Source organism: Morone saxatilis, unplaced genomic scaffold (assembly GCF_004916995.1).
Source record: "Morone saxatilis isolate NCDOM2014 unplaced genomic scaffold, NCSU_SB_2.0 Contig19, whole genome shotgun sequence".
NCBI lineage: Eukaryota > Metazoa > Chordata > Actinopteri > Moronidae > Morone > Morone saxatilis.
Window position 1 is genome coordinate 22,444,522 of NW_023339751.1, and position 13,792 is coordinate 22,458,313.

The 13,792-nt window shown below is 41.6% G+C and overlaps 1 protein-coding gene across 1 annotated transcript; it reads left to right on the forward strand.

Moving 5' to 3' along the window:
- The first annotated feature begins 964 nt into the window (after positions 1 to 964).
- LOC118329723 (core histone macro-H2A.2) lies at positions 965 to 13,481 on the forward strand. Its single transcript, XM_035663983.1, is given in 15 exon segments — positions 965 to 1,197; positions 3,820 to 3,997; positions 4,390 to 4,424; positions 4,426 to 4,497; positions 7,405 to 7,449; positions 7,451 to 7,555; positions 7,557 to 7,602; positions 8,133 to 8,161; positions 8,163 to 8,198; positions 8,200 to 8,247; positions 9,018 to 9,108; positions 9,215 to 9,281; positions 9,283 to 9,302; positions 10,878 to 11,052; positions 12,943 to 13,481. Coding segments are annotated over 14 exon segments (1,107 nt in total). The 5' UTR covers positions 965 to 1,197; positions 3,820 to 3,825; the 3' UTR covers positions 13,109 to 13,481.
- The last annotated feature ends 311 nt before the right edge of the window (positions 13,482 to 13,792 follow it).

Sequence of the window (13,792 nt, forward strand, 5' to 3'; positions counted from 1 at the left end):
GACATGCAGCAAAAGGCCAGAGTTGAACCCATGGCCGCTGCAGCAACGACCAGGCCAGCTCTACCAGGTGAGCCACCAAGGCGCCCCAGTATACATATTTTGTCTTATTTTTTACTAACTATAACTGTTGTTATATATTGTAATATAATGCACATATATTTTAACATGTGTCCAGCTGCTGGACTCATTGTTTATATTATTTATATTGCTTAGCATTTCTTTGTTTAGCAACTTGAGCAACTGTAAGGCAACTAATCTCCTTACCTACTACTGAAACTGTTGAACAGTTACAATCCGTCAAACCATGTCTAGTTATTACTGTCAAAGTTCCATTCCATCATGATTACATTGTAATGAAGAAGTATATACTGATCCGTCTGCACAGCATCACACTGGAATAACAATGTAGATGAGCACAGAGTGGATGTTCATAGTGACAGATGATCGATCTCAAGGAAGTTTTTATGGCATGCTGAAATGAATAAGACAGTGTTGTGTCTTGTCAAATGCTCTGTTAGGATGTAAGAATGTAATCTATCCTCAGTGAGAGGATGTGGCTGTCATGGATCTATTGGCTTTGACATATCAAAGATGGAGTCAGGTGATGTGATTGGCTGCTGACAGTCTCTGAGCCCCTTGTGATTTCTCTTCTGATGCATCAAACTAACAGGCTGCCAGGATCATCCGTCTGATCTACTTCCCAGTCTGCGCCTTCAAGGAGGGCAGGTGTTCATCTACCTGTTAGACCAGCTTTCATTCACATTTTACAGTTAAATCAGCAGAAACTGCCCGTCAGGGTCATTTTAGGGTGTCATTTACAGCACCTCCACTATTAGGATGCATTTACATATTCTTTGCAGTCAAACACTATTATCTCTAAGTACATCGCGGTCCTTTCAAGCAACACTTTCCCTCTTGAAGCCATGTTACAGGGGGGCGTTTTCACTGAATTTTCCCTCTACTGAATTTTTCCCCTTTGCAGCATCAGTAGCACAGAGCCAGCCTCCGACCAGACTACGCTGTTCCTGCTTGCTCTGTGTGTGTGTGTGTTTTTTCCTAAGGTTGGGAAGCAAGATTACGCACAAGGACAGCAAATAAACAGAACCAAAACAAAGCGCGCCGTCTTTCACCGTGTGGACGTCCGTCTGTGTTCCGTGCAGGAGCATCTCTGACCCGCGCTAAACGAGGACTAAACAGGTACAAACTTGGAGGGTTTCTCCATTTTTCATGCCTCGGCGCATATCCGGATTTACGGGGACGCTGTTACTTTCCATGTCTGATGTGATTACACACATGCGGAGGATTGGAGGCGACATTGGAAGAGAAGGGGGCGGGCGGGGGCTACTTTAAAGAAATGGGTCGTTGTGTGTGTCTGTTGTACAATAACGCCTGAGTGCCCCGCGGAATGTGTAACGTTACAAATAATTTGGTTAAGCTAGCTAAACGAAGCCGACTTGACATAGCTAACCTTAACCCTTATGTTTCCCCTGCTAAATTAGCGTTAATAAATAAAAACACTTCTCGTGCGCGCTAGCGTCGCCTGTCAGGCTTTAATACAATTTAAATAACCTAGAAGTCCCAGTTTAACGTCTGCGTAGCTACGCTAGGTTCGGTACAGTAACGTTAGCCGACACGGCCGCGGTCACATTCCCGTCTTTTTCCACTCGGCTCGTGCGCCGAACATTGCACGCACACATCATATCCCTCCACCTTCGGAGCCAGCGGTGACTCTGTGTTAATTAGTGCGTACATGTAAATGATGTGCGAGGTCTCCGGCGTCGCTGCTGCAGGCCGCAGCCGCTCACACTGCTCTCTGCTGGGGCTTGTTTACATGGAAACGTCGGTAGTTTGGGTGGGGGGGGCGGGTTAACCTTTCCCCCGTAACATCCTCCGTCAACATACGGTTTAAAGAAAAAAAAGAAAAAGGCTACAGGTCTTCTTTATGACAACCTATATTCAAGTAGTGGACGTGACGTATGTTGTTTCTCTACTGTTATAACACAACAACAACAATTAGTCAACACTCATTATGCTACTATGTTAAATCACTTTCTCAGAAAGGCTGTCAAGCTCAGCCGGAGACACAGGGGCGGACCTAGAGGAATATTTGGAATCAGAGGGTGGCGGGGAGACTTTAAACAGTGACAGAAATATCTGCTGATATAATCAATCACATATATCAATATATGTTCAGAACAAAACCCAAATGAAGATATTTGAACTCAGAAACATTATTGTGGCACCTTAGTAAAAACACTGAATAGATATATCTAAAGATGACATTAGAAATCAATACAAAAGACATCTTTTGTCACTTAGTCTAAAATGTGGCTAGAATAAATCACTAAATAACATGTTAAATTCATTTTAAACAATATAAATTAATGTGTTGAATTTGACAGCATTTAACACCAAACTGGACCAGGCCAGACATTTTTCAGGGTTGGCAGCTGCCACCCCATGCTTAGATCCACGCCTGCAGAGACATCCGCACTGTGGGTGTGTTTGATGCTTCATTGAGTGTTTCCTATGGAAACAGATTCCCCTGGTCTTTCTCGCTCAGCCGTGCGTGTTAGAGGTTGTCTGTTCTCCACTTCGAACTGATACCTGACTGAGTTCATCATCTGTTACATTGAGTTTATTTACAGTAGAAAGGATTTATCGTTGGGAAGGTCGTAGGGGTCCACAGAAAAATGGGGAATATTGTAAAGTTAGGCCTGATCATACAGTATGGGTATCGGGTGCTGATACTGATGTAAATCACTGTAAATATCGGTATCGGAACGATGTCATATATCTATGTACCAATCCAGATTCCATGGTCTGATGTTTTATGAATTATAAATATGTAATAATACAATTTGAAATCCATAGACAAAATGTTGTTCCGAAAATGGATTAATTAGTAATCAAACAGTAGGTGGTTTCGGAACTGAAAACAGGTGGATTAGCACATCTCCAGAAATTTTTTATTTTACAATTATTTCATTGACAATAAGTTAGCCCAATCTACAGTACAGGCAGTTATGGAATAACTAAATCTTATCAGACGGACATCAGTTTGGGGTCCATGACACCGGAAGGTTGAGAAGCACTGATTTATGTTGCCTTTGATATAGTGCAAAAAGGTTTAAAAACATGCAAATATCAGTTCAAGTTACAAGTGTCTTTGGTTAGTGTAATTCATCCCTCATAAATATTTATAAAGCCATATTTATGTACACTTGAGTGAACAGTTTAATTATTATCCAATAATCAATTTATTGTCCTAGCAGAGGGGTTTATGGAAAAGTAGTTAATTTCCTTTATTATTGGCACTTAACAATTTCACTGGTGTACAGCACTCTGGCTTTATGTGTTTGGCAATTACACTAAGACATTATAAAAGGGTCAGTTCACCTTCATTACAGAAAGTTGGCCAAAATAAACTATGCTGACAGTTTGTCCAGGTTTTAAAATTAACTTTAATTTAAAAAGTTGTCTGCAGTTTTAAGAGGAAGTACTTTCGACAGAAGAAATAGTCCCTATGAAAACTTGTCTCCAGTGTGTTCTGTGGATACGGGGTGCTGTTTCTGGGAAGAGATGTTCCTGAAAGACATTTAAAATGTAATTTTCAATGCAATGACCACTATAAAAAATGTCATTCATTTCCATTGTGTTGGTGTGGAAGCTGAAATTGAGACAGATAACTTTCTGTGTGGGCTGAAACCACTTTATTCAATGTAGGAGAACTGACTCTTTGACAATATATGGATGTTTTTTGTTTAATAGTATATACAGGTGTGTTATTGCTCCTGTTATTGACTTGTCTGTGTCCAGAGTAGGATGTCAGCCAGAGGAGGAAAGAAGAAGGCCACCAAGCTGTCCCGTTCAGCCAGGGCGGGGGTCATTTTCCCTGTGGGGAGGATGATGAGGTACCTGCGCACCGGCACGCACAAATACCGCATTGGCATGGGGACCGGTCTATCATGGGCAGCAGTTATCGAGACCTGGCAAGGTAGGGGGGGTGTCACATGATTCAGGGCTTCACAAATACAGGCAGTCAGTCTGTGACAGCATGTTTGTGTATGCTCATAATTCTAGCTTTGTGAAAAAATTAAAATAAAACATTACATATAATATATAAATTAATATCCATTGTTGTGAAATAAGAAATGAGCCCTTAAGCCGTAACACAAAGAATGACAGACTTCTATTTCTCTTTTATTTGCTGTGTCCACATCCGTGCTGCAGCATCCTCACAGGAGACGTTGGAAAGGTCTCTACTGTTGCTTTCTGTTCTTATATGCGGGGGGGGGGGGCATCCACAGTGGAAAGTGAACCAGTTGAAATCAGAAACAACACTGTCGTTTGATGGGTTTCTACACTTTGCTCTCTCTCCCCTCTAAGCTGAGATCTTGGAGCGGACAGGAAATGCAAGCCGCGGGACACAAGAAAGGCAGAATAACTCCTCGGCACATCAAGCTGGCGTCGGCCAACGACGAGGGAGCTCACCAGGTAACACATGCTCTACAGGTGTGACAAGCAGCTTTACATTTCTGCTAGTACAAAGTACACAAGTGGCTTATCATATGGACTCATCATGTAGCAAACAAACTTCTCTGACTCAATCACAATCATCTCTTGCCAAACAGAACTGTTCACGTGTTTTACAGTAAACAAAGTTCGACTCGAAGTCGGCAGAATCCATCGTGTGTTGCTCAATGATGAATTCCTCCATTGAAATCCTCAAGAAAGGTGAGGACTTGATGCAATGGAATTTGATGCACCAATTCAAACTTGCTGTACCCAGTAAGTCACAAATAAATAAATATATCTTTGAAAAAATTGTAAATCAAGTGGTCACAGCACACCATAACGACAACAACGTTTGCAAATGATATTCGTGTGTGAATCACTTCAGTGATTTAATGAACAATATTGTGGTATACAACTTATTAAAGGCGTATATAAAAAACATACTACAAACTCTTGTAACAGAGAGTTGATGCTCCTAACTTTGAGTCCCTGCTCTTAGTACAGCAGTAACAGCTCATCAGCCTTAAGCTGCAGACACAGCCAGAGCAGGCACTGTGCTTGGGGGAGGTATAACAATAATAACGATGTGAGCATCCACACTGATGAACACATCAGTGTGGATGCTCACATCGTTATCATCATAGTTACTGTTCCTGGGGTGGACAACCCTTTAAGTCAGGGGTCTCAAATTGTCCTCTCATAGGAGGGCTACTTCAATGTTCAAGTACTACAAGAAAATGCAATATTCTTACTGCTGTTTGCATTTTTTCCTTAAAAATGTGTTGTTCAGAGCCAAACAACAAATGAAGGCCCGAAACCAGCACTTTTCTTATCTTTGCGCCAAAGAAAAACTATTTTTAAAACAGAATTGCTTTTTTATATTAATTTTATATGAAGTTGCAGTATAATTGATATAAAACAACTAGTTAAAAAATAATAAAATTTTTCATCATATAGCGTATCGCGGGTCGGAGAGGGGGATGAAATCCCAGAAACGGCACGACAGTTTAAGACCCCTTTAAGTGTTTGTTTGGTCACTGGTTGGAAAGTGTCTCCACACCAGGAGTGACATTAAAAGTAGTGACACCCTCCACGCCATTCTCTTAAGTGAAGAAGACCTCAACATTCAAAGAATATCTCTCTCTGCCAATTGGGGCCTCCCGTGGATCAAGTTTCCCAGTGCACCTTTAACCCCATCTCCTCTGCCAGACGCACCAGTGGCTCTATCACTACAAACACTCACTGTACAGCTGAGCTGTGTTCAGACTCAGAACATTCAACTGCAGTGGAGAGATGTCTGTATGTGTAGTGGTGCAGCCTAAAGAAAAACTATTTGGGTTTGAGGAGTTGTAATAGTTATATTAAGGTACTGTCCTGATTGTGTTAGTGAAAGTGTTCTCCCTGTGTGCAAGGCATACTGTATGCATGGTGAGTGCGAAGGTTTCAGCTGACAGCAGATGGTGTGTATAGCAGCTATTATATCCCAACACTGCGGTTAACCTCTGCTGGGAACAGCCACTGCCATTTCACATCTGCTCACACAAGACAAGTCACCGTTTCTTAAAGAGAACATCTCGTTCATGAAGAAATAAGGTGTGTTATTGTATCACAAGCCTCTTAACGCTTCTCTCAATAGAGACTGAGGACTTTCTCCCAGCTTTTGGTGCTAAAAGTGGGTGGAAATTATTAGAGGGATTAAATTCCAGATGAAATGAAAAATATATATTTTTTTTTATCTATTAACCCTTTAAGATTACGTCCCAGTCATAATGTACCACTATTTAATGTATGCCAAATAAATGTACAAAAAATAAATGTCTTATTATTTTTGTATCAAAATCCAATAACTTTTTCTTCCTGTAAAACAAAATGTGACATCTGCTTATTAAAGCGTGAACCAACCGATTTCAACCATGTATATATATGATATCATGACATCCACCTGTCATTCAATCCTCAACTTTTAGCGACAGAGCTGGGATTCATTCGTTGGCAGTATAGCTTTCTGCCAGAGCGGAGTGTTTATGGGGTACAATAGCACAACTTTATCACTGATTTGAGTGAAACTTCATATTTTATGGATAAAATATTTTCTAGTCTTCCCACTAATGTCCACTGGCTGCTCTGCCTCAACTCACCACCAACTGCTGGCTGCCGTTCGCGTGCAATGGAACAAGGCTCAGCAGCTTCCCAGTGAACGTGGCCAGACCAGGAACAAACACAACCTTCGATACAAATGGAGGACAGTTTGATGACAGCATTACTGAGGAGATTCTAGGAGTTTCCAGGTGGACTTGCTAAAAGTAGCTAACTGCCGCCACTGGGAATGTTAGCTGCCGTTAGTAACTAATCCAAAGTCTTTAGGGCAGTGACGTGAAGTTGTGTTTTCAGAGGCAGAGCGGGTCGTCCACTAATCGAAAGGTTGTTGGTTCGATCCCCGGCTCCTCCCACCACATGTCGAAGTATCCTTGAGCAAGATACTGAACCCAGAATGCTCCCAATGCTGTGCATCGGTGTGTGAATGTGTATGAATGTGTTAGTTTCTGTCAGATGATCATGTGTGAATGTGTGTAAAGGTGAATTGGCATGTAGTGTAAAGCCGCATTGTGGTCGGAGACTAGAAAGCGCCTATACAAGGTACAGTCATTTACATTTACATCTCAGTTTGTTTACTGTGAGGAGAACGGGAGGAGAGATCATTTCCGGTGATCGTGTTCTTGAAGTAAGGGCGTACATTTGTTAGCGGCTGTTCTCACCACCGTTCAAGCAACTAAATTGTCATTTAGAAATCCCTGGATGATTGGTTGGCACTGGGATTTCTGATTGGTATTGCAAGACTATTTATAGGACAGTCAAACTCTTGTTTCTGAATTTTTTCTCCATCAGCTTCTGCGGGGGTGACCATATCAAATAGGGGTTCTGCCTCGGATGACACCCAGAGCTGTCCCCAAGAAGAGCGGGAGGTCGGGTGAAGATGGAACAGCAGGCGTCCGTCCCAGAGAAGCAGGAAGAACGCTCAAAGAGCAATAAACCCATCAAAATCCTTCAAAAAGGTTAAAGGCAAACGAGGTCGCCAAGCCAAAGGTCAGTCAAGCAGAATGGAAAGAATACACAGGAAGTTCATTAAGACAGTCTTCACTAATGAACACCACCACCACGTGAAAATTCTGAAGCTAGAGTTAACCGCAGACCTTATTTATCTTTAAGGAGTGCTAAAATGCTAACTCATTTGCAGGATTTTAGGACTCATTCCTGCAGCACTCTATAGTCAAGACCTCACAAGTCTCATGTCCTAAGCCAGCTCTGACACCAGTCAAATAATTTTTAAAAAAGTCAGAAACTGCGACCTTGAGATACAGATTATTATGCGCGTAAACAACTGGCTCCCAAGGGTTACAACTTTTACACATTAACGCGTTTTAACCTTTAATTACAATTAAATTCAAATTCTTGAAGTAAACAAGCCTACGGATCTGATGAAACGTCTGCCATTTTTGATCTTCTTATTCTGTCCTAATTTGATACTAAGCTCAATTACTTATCTACTTTGTCACTCTCTTGTGATGGAAGTGTGGTTTAAATAAACCCCTTTTATTTTTCATCTGGCCAAAGAGCACAGAGCACTGAGTCGTACCCAAACTCCGACAGTGAAGCATGGTCCTGGAGATGGATTCACCATCCCCCCTGTCAGCAAAGGCCCTGTTCCTTGGAACCAAAAAGGTAACGCCAGCGCCCGACGTGCAATATGTCCAGCTGCGAACTGTTTTGCGTGAAGCCTGAACGCTGGCCCGAGGCATCAGAACGAGTGATCCTTTTCCAAATACCGCGATACACCAAATTCATCACAATATCATCGGATCTATACACCATTTCCTTAATTTCTTCTTGTGGGATACAACAAACAAGCTGAACATTCAGCTCCAGGTGACAGGTTTATGATTTTGGAATGACCTGAAAGTCATGGGACGATATTCAGCGATTATCACGATACAGAAAATTGACCACTATAAATCAATGGTTCTACTCCAATACCCCGCACTACATTATCGTATATTATCCCATCCCCTAAACAGAACAAGTACATGTTAAGGTTTCCAATTACAACCTATACACTTCTCTAGTGGTGTAAAACATATTGAAAAATAATATCTATTGTTTAGTGTTATTCTATATTATTATTATTCATTTTATTTGAACAGGGAAAGTGCACCAATAAAACATGAAACATTAACCCCTGTCACTAGAATACCGCAGTGTCTGTCAAAAGAGGGCTATGATGTATCAGATATTGTGAAAACAAATGAATAAACAAAAAAAATTCAACTTTCCTTCTAACTCAAATTTTATGTAGATGATGTGTGTTTTTATATTGCAATATGTTGAAGAACTCTCTGTATTCGTGATACGTACGTCACTGCATCCAGATTCTAGCCAACACCACGCCATGATTTTTCTCACACCGTGTGTTGACTTTGTGAACCCACAGCTGTCACTAACAGAAGAGTGAATCAGCAAAATTCAGTACAATCAAGGTGGAGGGGATAATTAACCCAACAAGACCGCAGAAGATGGAATCGCAAAGACGGAGGGGCGTGAGGAAGGAGGCTTTCATCTTATTTCTCATTCACAATTTCAGGCCCCTCCCTCTACCCATCCTCCATCCTGTGCTCACCCACTTCGCTGCAATGGTCTTTAGGCAACGCCTGGAGAAAGCCGGGAGGCCGAGAGTTCCATGGAGGAGTCAAGGAGCTGCGGAAAGCACAGGCCTTTGAGGGTGGAATCAGGTACAGACTGACACGACAGAAACCTCATACAGGAGAAAGTGTGTCAGCTGTGCTGTTTGAGGCCTACGATTGAAGCAGATGTGCTACTAGTTCCCTGCATTTTAGAAGTCACGGTCACATAAAAAGCAGCAAACAAAAAACGGGAAAGGTAACACAAAGAACCTTTTAATTTAACCTTAAAAACATGGCAGCCATTTATCAGCTCATATTGCGTGAACAGAATATTTATTCTACGTATTCTAAATTGTTGTTGTTGATTTTTTAGGCTCAGCAATGATCTAAAATCCATTCTTTACATACTGTTGCAATCAGAATATTCAACCCCCTCACCTTCCAAAAATCACTTATAGTGAATTGGATAAAGGATAATGACAAAAAATGAGAAAAAAACTTTATTAAAGTTATTTTGACAACAGAAGTTGACTTCTACAAAAAAAATGAACTTTTTCAACACGTGCATGTGCAGATATATTCAACCCCCCCAGCTTCAGTACTTTGTGGAGCATCCTTTAGCTTTTATAACTCTACAAACGTTTCTTACAAACTCTTGATCGGAATCTTGCCATTCTTAACGTGCCAAAAGCCTTTAGCTCAATGATGTGATGTGCTTCTGTGCATGGCAACTGCCTCTTAAATCCCACAAAAGATTTTCAATCGGATTTATAATCTGGTGACTGAGAAGGCCACTCCAGGATGTTCCAGGAGTCTTTTTCTCAACAAGCTGGTTGACTTGGAGGTGTGCTTGGGTTAGGTATTGTATTGCTTGATTGCTAGTGTCCTTGCCGCAGTAAAAACAGTCACACAGGGTGCCGGTATTCCTAGTTGTTCTGACGTAAGTTGGCTAAGGGCCTTCTGAGGAAATGTTGGCTTTCTTCACCAGCCAGGCAGGTTTCCAGCTGTATTTCTCAAAAGTTTTAAAGTCCTTATAATGATGCCAATGGCATGTCCTTGAATATTACATTTTTTGGAAATCTTCTTATACAATAAGCCCTTCAGGTGTGATTTGAAATAATCTCCTCTCTCCCAGCTTTTTGAGGAAGCTCCTTTGTCTTTCCCAATGATTGCAGCTCAACCTTCAATACCTTGAGTAGCCCGCGAGTGGGGTTTCTATATGCCATCACAGCTGAAGCACATGAAAAAAGCATTATAGGAGACATCATTATAGAGTTCCCAAAGGCTTAATTATGTTTCAACTCCACTTTGGGTTGAATATTTCTGATTACAACTGTACTTTCTCAAGCTGAACAGGTGTTTACCAAAAGCATTTTACCTATGGTCGCTCCCTTGGTAGCTGAATGGTTACAGCACATGCGGCATGGCGACGCGTTCAGAACTGACCTTTGTTGCATGTCCCATCCCTTCCCACAGTTTTCTCTTTGTTCCTATCAAATGAAGGCAAATATGCCCCAAAAAGAGTATCTGTAAAAACAAAGAAACGACAGTAGATAATCTTCAGTGCTGCTTTGGGAAATGCATGTAGAGTGTTCATAGAACACTGTTAACTTCTAAGATGGATCAGGATACAGGAATGGGTTCAAGCTTTCCACTCAGTGTTTGTGTGTTTGCCTCCTGCAGTGGCAGTGAGCCAGGCCAGTGGGATGGCAGCCCGCTTCATCATCCACTGTAACGTCCCTCAGTGGGGTTCAGAGAAGTGTGAGGACCAGCTAGAGAAGACGGTGAAGAACTGCCTCTCAGCGGCAGAGGAGAAGAAGCTCAAGTCTGTGGCTTTCCCTTCACTTCCTGCCGGACGGTGAGTCCCCTTTGACACAGCGCTGTGTGCCGGTCAGTATTTATCCACTCAGAGCAGGTTCACAGTCTGATGGACAGACTCCTGGCTCATACTGAAATGATGTCTGTGAATCACTCAGCAGGGAAACAAAGGGTTAAACATGTGTGTCTTTTCTCAAATAAAGTCTTTGATGTGGTTGTCATGATAGCAGTCTTACTAAGTCTAACATTTCTGTGTCACTTTCAACCCAAGTGAATGCAGTCAGATTTAAGTAAAGAGCACAGCAGCAGAAGGTGGAACATGCAGACAGGTGTCTTGTTGGCCCAGTAAGAGCTCTGTAATAACAGTATCACATATTCAACTTCTCTTATGTACAGAGAAAATCAAATCAGCTTTGTAACTTATGAAACGTACACGGTTATTAAGTTATTGAGGAGAGTCTTCTCAGATCAAACTATTTCCCCCTCACACTCCTCACATTATTCATGCCAACTGATGAATATGATAAATGAACATCCAGTAAAGCACAAACATACAACATGTGAGCAAACAGGCATTAATGGCACTTTATAAACCAGCAGCACAATTCTCCAGTGAATGATGAAGCTGATGTGAGTGTATCAGTGGATTCACTGTAAGAAGTGGTGGTGAGTGTTCCTCACACTCACAGTGGTCATTAATCAAGACTTCAAGGGAAAAATATGCTTTGAAATCCATCAGTGAAGCAGCCTGAGAGACAACACAGAACACTTGTCTTCCTTTGTATCATTTAAAGCATACTATACTATGCATGTCCTAAATATAAGTGAGTCTGTGTGTGTGTGTGTGTGTGTATATATATGAGACCCTGCAGCCCTCTGCCTGTATTTTCCTACACAGGTTCTGAGATCAGGAAAAAACGTAATGACCAGGCTACATCGCTGTCTCTGTCTGTCTCCCTGTCTGTGTCACGCTTTAGATGTCCCTATGGTAGATAAAACTCAATAAATTGATCTCCAGGGTGTCTTTCTAGTGGATGACACATGATAGGGTGCTAATCGTAACCCTGCCTGAGCTGTTTCACCATAAATAATAAACTTTGCTGGCACCCTTTTTTTGTAAAATGTGTCACAGACATGGAAAAAATATAAATGTATTTGTTAAACTCAACACCTCCTGTATCTGTTTGAGATTAAAAGCTCTCTGGTGTTTCTGTGGACAGAATCCATTCCTATGTTAACAGGCTTTATTGTATTTTATGTATCAAAGGCAGATAGGGCTGGCAGCAGCAGCCATGTAGCTGACATGCTGTTGGTGTATACACCGCATGCGTGCCAGATGCAGCTGTTCAGTGCAGCAGCTGTCTGTACAGGTAGGCAGTGTGAACCAAGGGTGAGTCCGCCACTGGTGTGTCACTGAAGCACAATGAAGGTCTGCGTGTCAGTGTCTGAGAGGGCAGGCGGGATGAAGCTACACAAACCTTTTTAAGAACGTGGTTGAATGAAGAGGGAGGCTGTGTTCACACAGTCGATGTAAAGGGTAATATTAGTGGAATATTCATTTTCATTAGACATTTAAACAGCTCAGGATTATTGTCTTTTTGCTGTTTCAACCCTTCTAAACCTTCCATTTGCTAATATGGAGATCAGGCTGAATTAAATCCATGAAATGGGAAGACCTGTCTGATTGTGTGGACAACCTCAGACTCATCATTATATTATAGTTGCACAGTTTCACTATTTCGCCAACAAGCTCATGAAGCTGTGAAAAGCATTTCTCTTTAATGGTGGTGATAAGTGTAGATTCATATTTACAGTGACCTTTCACATCGTTATGGTTTGCCTTTAGCTGTGGCTCATCTGCATTAAAATCAACAGTTATGTATATGCTGCTCAGCACAGATTCATGTAACGAGCTCAGTCTCTCTCACAGGAACGGATTCCCGAAGCAAACGGCCGCCCAGCTCATCCTCAAGGCCATCTCCAACCATTTTGTGTCGTCCACCAGCTCCTCCCTGAAAAACATTTACTTTGTTCTGTTCGACAGTGAGAGCATCGGAATATACCTTCAGGAAATGGCCAAGCTGGACGCCAAGTGAGGATTCTGGTTTTAGGGTTTGTTTTTCTAACTGTTGTCCGTTGCAGCCGGTGTAGATAGGCGATGCGGCAGTAGGGGTTTTGATGTGGAATCTGTCTCGGTTAAAGAGGAAAAAAACAATATTTGTGAGTGGAGTGCTGTTCACGTTTCTGTTCCACTGTCCCTTCAACAGATTGCATTCTTTATAGATTAGATCATTTAAATACGTACAGTTTGCCATTATGGTTCCTTGTTTCAATGATGTTTTTACATTCCATGTACAAATATAACAGTTTTTTTCCTGCCCTCTGTAGTTTCTGATACAGTTAGTTTACTAAAAAAAACTGTGGTTCTCATTCTGCTTTGAAATAAAAACGGAGATGTTTTACACCAGAGATTCACTCACACTTTCAACACTTACATGTTTGTCTCATTTTTCAGGATATTGTTTTAAAATAATCTCAAATATTACAGTAAAAACACTGAATGTCAAGCAGACATCACTGATGAGCGCATTTGACAGCAGACTGGATACCAGCATTTGATGGTCAAGTTACAGATGATGTCTCAGCATTCCCACGCATCCTGGAAAGCCTGGAAATACAGATAGTAGCATTCCAGTCATGGAAACACCTGGAAATTGATTAAAGCTCCAGGAGCAAATATCCTGGAAATAATCTGTGTTGTCCTGGAATATTGTAATTGT